At 39.8% G+C, this 7,194-nt stretch overlaps 1 protein-coding gene across 9 annotated transcripts in view; it reads left to right on the top strand.

The window, feature by feature from the left end:
• Positions 1–7,194, top strand: part of arhgef9a (Cdc42 guanine nucleotide exchange factor (GEF) 9a) — a 54,332-nt gene that overhangs the window by 40,635 nt on the left and 6,503 nt on the right. For 8 of the 9 annotated variants that reach the window (XM_079667731.1, XM_079667730.1, XM_079667732.1 and 5 more), the window contains 6 exons: positions 225–404; positions 1,209–1,441; positions 2,537–2,666; positions 3,740–3,871; positions 5,545–5,788; positions 6,510–6,578. In XM_079667731.1, coding sequence (XP_079523857.1) covers positions 225–404; positions 1,209–1,441; positions 2,537–2,666; positions 3,740–3,871; positions 5,545–5,788; positions 6,510–6,578 — 988 coding nt within the window. Of the gene's footprint in view, positions 1–224; positions 405–1,208; positions 1,442–2,536; positions 2,667–3,739; positions 3,872–5,544; positions 5,789–6,509; positions 6,602–7,194 lie in introns of all 9 variants that reach the window. The other variant, XM_079667733.1, reaches the window with a different exon arrangement.

Below are 7,194 nucleotides of genomic sequence, written 5' to 3' on the forward strand. Positions count from 1 at the left end.
TTCGACCTACTCAAGATTGTTTCTGACTCTACGGAAGCTTCAGAGTCAAAGTTCATTTCGACTCGGATGAATAATGTTTAAGGAATGACTTCACGTGTTTATTCCAAAGAATTAACAAACATACTGATGAGATATATAAAGCTATGGCCTACATTGTACTTTACTGCCAGTTAAACTGTATCTTTGTTGTGAACTTCATAGAGCTTTAACCCATATTGTTTCAGGGCTATTTGCGCCAGTGCAGGAAGCGTGTGGACATGTTCAATGACGACCAGCTGAAGGTCATCTTCGGGAACATCGAGGACATCTACAGGTTCCAAATGGGCTTTGTTAGAGACTTGGAGAAACAGTACAACACAGACGACCCCCACCTTTCTGAAATCGGGCCGTGCTTTTTAGAACACGTGAGTTCAATTAGTGTTTGAGGGAAAAGTACGATGTGTAACTTTTCCATATTGAAATGTCTAAAAACAACTGTTGTACTTTTTTGAGGTTGTTTATTTGACCTTATTCCAAATGTTTCTATAGAATCAATATCCATAATTTTAATCAATTAATTCCCTCCTTTTAATAGCATTTTATCTCTATTGCCACTGCGTTGCAGAAGCATCAGAAATTGATGTTTAATCAACATTTTAACTTTTTTGATCATGGTTGTTTTTAACTATGTTTTAACTATAAAAACTCATTTTTGAGCAGAGACGTATAGTTAGAATCCAAGTGGAAGGCAATTGTGATTCAGACAACAACTCCCATGACTGCTATACTATAGTAGTCATGGGATTTGTTGTCTGAATCTTTACCACACCACCTAACTCCTTTTATTGTTATTGTTATGAGACACCTGGCAGTGTACAAATGTTTATTTATTATATTAGGCGTATAAGTCTTTACTTCTTTGATGAAAATATGTTTACCTCACACACACTGTCCAGCTTAGAGAAGCTTAAATTGATAATAATTTAGTTTGGCCTGTTATCACACCATCAGAACTTAATTATCCCATTATCTTGAGATAGCAGCTGTGCTGATAATTAAGTCAACAGCAAACTGTTTATTTCAAGATAATGAGATAATTAGGTCATGATCTTAAGAAAACTGCTATAATAAAAAAACATCCAAGCAACCAGAGCTTCTTGTTGACACTGAAGAAGAGAATTCAGTACATATCTCTCATCATGTGTCTCTCGCCCCTTTATTCTCTACAGCAAGATGGTTTCTGGATCTATTCTGAATACTGTAACAACCACTTGGACGCCTGTATGGAGCTGAGCAAACTGATGAGGGATGGGAGGTACCAGCACTTCTTCGAGGCCTGTCGCCTCCTCCAGCAGATGATCGACATTGCCATCGACGGCTTTTTGCTCACCCCTGTCCAGAAAATCTGCAAATATCCACTCCAGCTGGCTGAGCTTCTCAAATACACTGCGCTGGAGCACAGGTACAGAACTCTCTGGCCATGCTAACATTTCATCAGCAGAGCGTTTTGCTTTTTGTTTTTGATTTTGCCTATAACGTACAATGTGTCGGAGAGTGAGTTTTACTTAGTGATGTCACTATAAAGGAGTCCAAGAAGTGTATGGGAGAGAAACCCCCTCTCGTGTGAACTTTGAGATGTTTGCCTTTCACATACACAAAAATCTTTTGAACTCACTACCGGAAAGGGACACCCCCAACATGCATAATAGGGCCTCTTTAAGGATTAGTTCACTGACGAAACAAACACCAGTGGCAATGCAGCTGTTGCAGGTTTTGGGTTTATTTGACCAGCTTTCTGTAATTGCTTTTGAGTGAAATATAATCAGGTAAACTCAGTTTCATCGTAAACCTTTACTACAATACTGAACATCAACTCATTCATATTTCACTCCATGGCTATTGTGTAGAACTCCGGATATAAATAGACTGCAGATTAAATATGAATTTGGGCTTTAGCTGGCACATGCATCAACACTCCCCACTCACTACGCAGCACACAAGCACAGTGCACAAACATTTGCAGAAGACGCGGGCATCCAGATGTGCAAACTCATGCGTGCGGAGCAACCAAGACATGGCGTGAGTGATTCAGCGTCTCAGCCAGCTCTGGGTCATTCGCGACTCCTTTCTCAGCCAGAGAGGGACAGGTGCCAGCGCCGCCTGCCAGATCACAGCGTTCCACTGTTAGGAGCTGGAGACAATCTGCCAGATATAGGCCTGCTCTCTGTCACGCACACACACAACACCGTCACACACACATTATCTTCCAAAGTGAGGATTGGATCCGTTTCACATCTAAGCCAGAGGGATAGATCCGGCTCAGTTAACAGTGGATGGAGAAAGTGGCTGATTAGAACGAGACAGCAGTGTGGTGTTGGACCGTGCTCCAGCTGACTTATTGCTCTTACTTGACTTTATAAGTCCTTTAATAGGCTACCCTGTATCACTCACTGCTGCAACATGACATGGGTTTCTTTAAAGGATGGCCAAACTCCAAGAGCTATAACTTTCCCCCTCTAGCACCCCAGGAGTAATTATGTGTACACTGTGTCCGCAGTGATTATCGATACGTGGCAGCGGCGCTGGCAGTGATGCGGAACGTCACTCAGCAGATCAACGAGAGGAAGAGGAGACTGGAGAACATCGACAAGATCGCCCAGTGGCAAGCCTCCGTTCTGGACTGGGAGGTTTGTTTGTGTGTTCTCTGTGGAGTCCTTCCAAAGCATCCAATGCCCACTCATGTTGTTCATTGGCAAGAACTGCTCTGGCCTGTTTGGTCCTTCTGTTTGGTTACTGATATTGCCCCGGCATTGAAAGAAAAGTTGACATAGAAGCCCAATGTCTCTCACTAAATGTGGTCACAATCTCAAGGTTACTGAGGGGGAACGGGTTTAATGACTAATCTAATTGATATGCCTTTAAGATTCACAAAGTCAATCCTTGTTACTCTCCTTTAAAAGGACTTTCACTATCAGACATTTTTTTTAAATGTAATATATTTTTGTTGATTTTGTTAGACTTCCACTAAAACGTTTTCAAGCCTAAGCTGATTTATTTGTCTTTCCTTCTTTCCTTCTTCCTTTCTTTCCTTCTTTCTTTCCTTCTTCCTTTCTATCTTATGAATCGTTCTTTCTTTCTTTCCCTAATATTATAATTGTTGTCCTGTGTGTTTTCATCTGTTGTTCTTATCTGTGACTTTTTTTTCCGTGTGTGTCTGTTGTTGTTGTTTTACTGCCACTGCAGCAGTCCAAATTGCCCCTCAGAGACAAATAGGTCTGACTTATACTTGATGATATAACTATGACGTCTCAGGCTAGAAAATGCCACAGAAGGCACTCACTAAACTGTGTTCATAAGCTGAGAAGTAGATACCTAATGAGTTACTTACCTTGTTTATTTTGCAGTTTTTTTACAACATGATAATTACTTTAATCTCAGGAACTTCAAAATAAGATTCTTGCTAAATGTATGATTTAATAATCCCTGAAAATGAGAGCTTTGTTTATGTAAATGTGTGAGTTTCTTTTCTCGCTAATGCCGCACTCTTATTGTAATCCATTACCAAGTTGTTCTTTGTAATTTGATGTAATCGAAAAAATATATTTGCCCTTCAAATGTAGCCCAATTGTATTTATGTGTACCTTAAAGGACACTAGTACTCCATCATATGAACCTGTCTTTACTCTTATGTTCAACATTGGTTAGATAATTCACTATAAGAATAGTATCTCCTTCATTTACACATTGTGTTTGTGTCTAGGGCGACGATATCTTGGACAGGAGCTCGGAGCTGATCTACACCGGGGAGCTGTCATGGATCTATCAGCCGTACGGGCGCAGCCAGCAGCGAGTCTTCTTCCTCTTTGATCACCAGCTGGTCCTCTGTAAGAAGGTACGCTCGCTTTGTTCTTTTGCTTCCTTTTTACAAAGACCTTGATGGATTAAAAACAAGCTGACGAGCTCAAACGCAGCCTCATCTTATCTTCTTACAAGTCGATATATCACTTTGCTGTTGACGCAGACGCTTAAAGACTTTTCTGAACTTACTCTGCAGCTGCGACTCCAATGCGCTATGAGACGCACCAGCCCTTAGTGAAATGCGTTCAAAATCCTCCGCACCTTTTACAAAATGGAGCTGTGTTAGTTTGGGCTCTAATGCACCGAGGCTGCTCTCCTGTCACACTGATGTTCACGCTCGGCTACACCCAACAAAAGTGCACACGGAGACACAAACGCAGACCAACACCGCTGCACAAACACACTAAGGGAGGCTTGAAAAGTGCGTCACAGAGGAGCAATCATTTCAAAGACACACAAACGTATTTGTTCCCCCGTACTCTATCACTGTCGAACATCGAGGGAGTTTGGAACACGTTGCATGTAGCCTTCCATCTTTTCCGCCCATCTCTTCCTTATCAGCACACGGATGCAGATTTCTCTCTGCATGCTTATTAAAAGACGCCTGTGTTTATTTTTTCCTTACCTTCCTCGACCCCTGAAGTGTGACTGGATGGTATTTGGTCCTCAGGCAATATTTAACGTGATGTTTTTGATGCGGCTCCTGGAGAGATTCAGGTTATTTATGGAATGATGCGCTGCGGTAAAGCTCGATTATTCAACAGTAATGTGAGGATCTGCATTTCTTTGTCTTGTTTAGTAATAATATGAATATCAGTCAAAAGATATCAACTTTGGTTTGATAACATTCTGAGATGTTAACTTAAAAAGGTGATTAAATTTAGCATTTTTCACTATTTCTTTTTGGACCAAAAATAATAAAATATCCCAAAATGATTTTAATAGTAATCAAGGATGAAAGGAATAGTTGGGTACTACTTCCGTGTACCAGTTGGAATATAAGTAAAAAATAAATATCTAGTTTATTTTATCGGATAAACTTGAAGATAAAACAGATCATTTTTGTCATTGACTGGGGCATTTCTGAACTTTTAATGTATCTTACACACTTGGGCGCTTATTACTAGTTTATGACATATTATATTGTCTATCCGAGTGTGGATAGTTCTCTACTATAAAGTAACTGCTCTGAAAAATAGAAAAAGTTTGGATATGACCTTGGACACTTAGTAAGTGCTTAATCGAGGAAATAAAATAGTTATTGTTTGTAATCAAATGTTATAAAATAACTGTCAAATGTTATTTGAAATGTATTTATTGTATTGTTATGCACAATTTGTGTGTGTGTGTGTGTGTGTGTGTGTGTGTGTGTGTGTGTGTGTGTGTGTGTGTGTGTGTGTGTGTGTGTGTGTGTGTGTGTGTGTGTGTGTGTGTGTGTGTGTGTGTGTGTGTGTGTGTGTGTGTGTGTGTGTGTGTGTGTGTGTGTGTGTGTGTGTGTGTGTGTGTGTGTGTGTGTGTGTGTGTGTGTGTGTGTGTGTGTGTGTGTGTGTGTGTGGTGTGTGTGCAGCAGATGGAAAGGGTTGCATAAGGCTCAGGACACCAAGGGCAGGATGCTTGTTGACACCTCTGAGGTTCAGCGCACACACACTAACAGACGTCTCTCTCTCTCTCTCGCTCTCTCTCTCGCTCTCTCTCTCTCTTCCCCAGGATCTGATTCGCCGGGACATCCTGTACTATAAGGGCCGCATCGATATGGATCGCTACGACGTGCGGGACGCCACAGACGGGCGCGACGACGACTTCAACGTCAGCGTGAAGAACGCCTTCAAATTGTGCAACAAAGACAGCGAGGAGATCCACATCTTCCTGGCCAAGAAGCCGGAGGAGAAGAACCGCTGGCTCAGGGCCTTCCACGAGGAGAGGAAGATGGTGCAGGAGGACGAGAAAATCGGTTAGTCACACACCGCCCTGCTCCGCCCTGCTCCGCCCTGCTCCGCCCTGTTTGGAAAGGTTTCATTCACAGGGGGAATGCAGTTTCAGGAACATGTTGACTTAGCTACAGCATGCTATATGCACATCATAGCATGACAACATGTGTTATTAATTATTTGGGTGTTTTTTTTACTTTATTGTGACTTTATTGTGAAAAACTCAATAAAGTCTCATAGCAGATTTTTAAATTAAAGTTAAAGGCAGCTTCTTATTTATTGTTACATCCCTTTTATTCTCATAAATAAAATAGTATTAAAATATACTATATATAAATAATATTTCCTTGGTGTATTGGTGCACAGCATAAACAAAGAAATAAATAGCACATTTAAATATAGAATAATAGAAAAAAAAATAAATAATATAAAATGATATGCAATAAATCAATTTAAAGCTGTAAAAAAGAAACATTATAATACAATCTGAAAAAATTCTAACATGATACTTTTAAATTACAATGAAAGCTGTATGCAAATCATTTTAACTGTATAGAAAAACATTACTTTACATTACAACAGAAAAATGTGAGAACAATTTAAATATCTAAACAATAAAAATTCAAATGAAAGCCATAAAGAAAAAAATTACAATATAAATGTGAACAAATATAAATGTATTTAATAAATCAGAATTAAAATGAATGCTAATGAATTGTAAATGTCTGAATGGTTTCGGTTAAGGTTTCGAGATCTCTGAGTACCAGAAGCGGCAGGCGGCCATGACAGTGAGAAAGGTGACCAAACAGAAAGGTGAGGCAACAAGAAGATATCAGGTGATTTTCCTTTTCTTTTCCTCGCTGGTGTGCTCTGTCTTCTCATCGCTGTTTACTCTTTACTCCTTAACCTCTCTGTTTTGTTTTTTTAACTGTCTACACGTTTTCTAAAACACGCCTACTTTGTTTATGAATGGACTATCTGTGTACTGAGTAAGCTAGAAAAGTCACGTGAATTCATGTCTTCTCGCTATATCACTTTTTTTTGTATCGCTTTGAGTCAAATGTCTGTTGCCCGTTCACGAGGAAGAATCGATATGAGTTGTAAAGCAGACGTTAAGCATCAATGAAAAGACAGAGGGCTATTTGCATGAAGTATTGAGTTTAAAGGGCGATACCTGCATCCCTGACATGTGGGTCCTGTGTCACGCTTGTCTCGAAAACCAATTCCACACTTCAAACTGTTTGCATTTTTCCTTTTACTGAGTTAGGGTGGCTGTCGGGGCTTATCACTAAAATCCAGATTTGTAAAAAAATGAATTCCTTCTTGTTTTTGGTTGATACTTCTGAAGTGTGTTTTATAGTTTACTTTTACAGTAATTACTTTACATAGTGCAATCTAGGACAATAATACAACATCACGTCTTGAAGAT

The sequence above is a fragment of the Notothenia rossii genome (genome assembly GCF_949606895.1).
Source record: "Notothenia rossii genome assembly, chromosome: 3".
Lineage (NCBI taxonomy): Eukaryota > Metazoa > Chordata > Actinopteri > Perciformes > Nototheniidae > Notothenia > Notothenia rossii.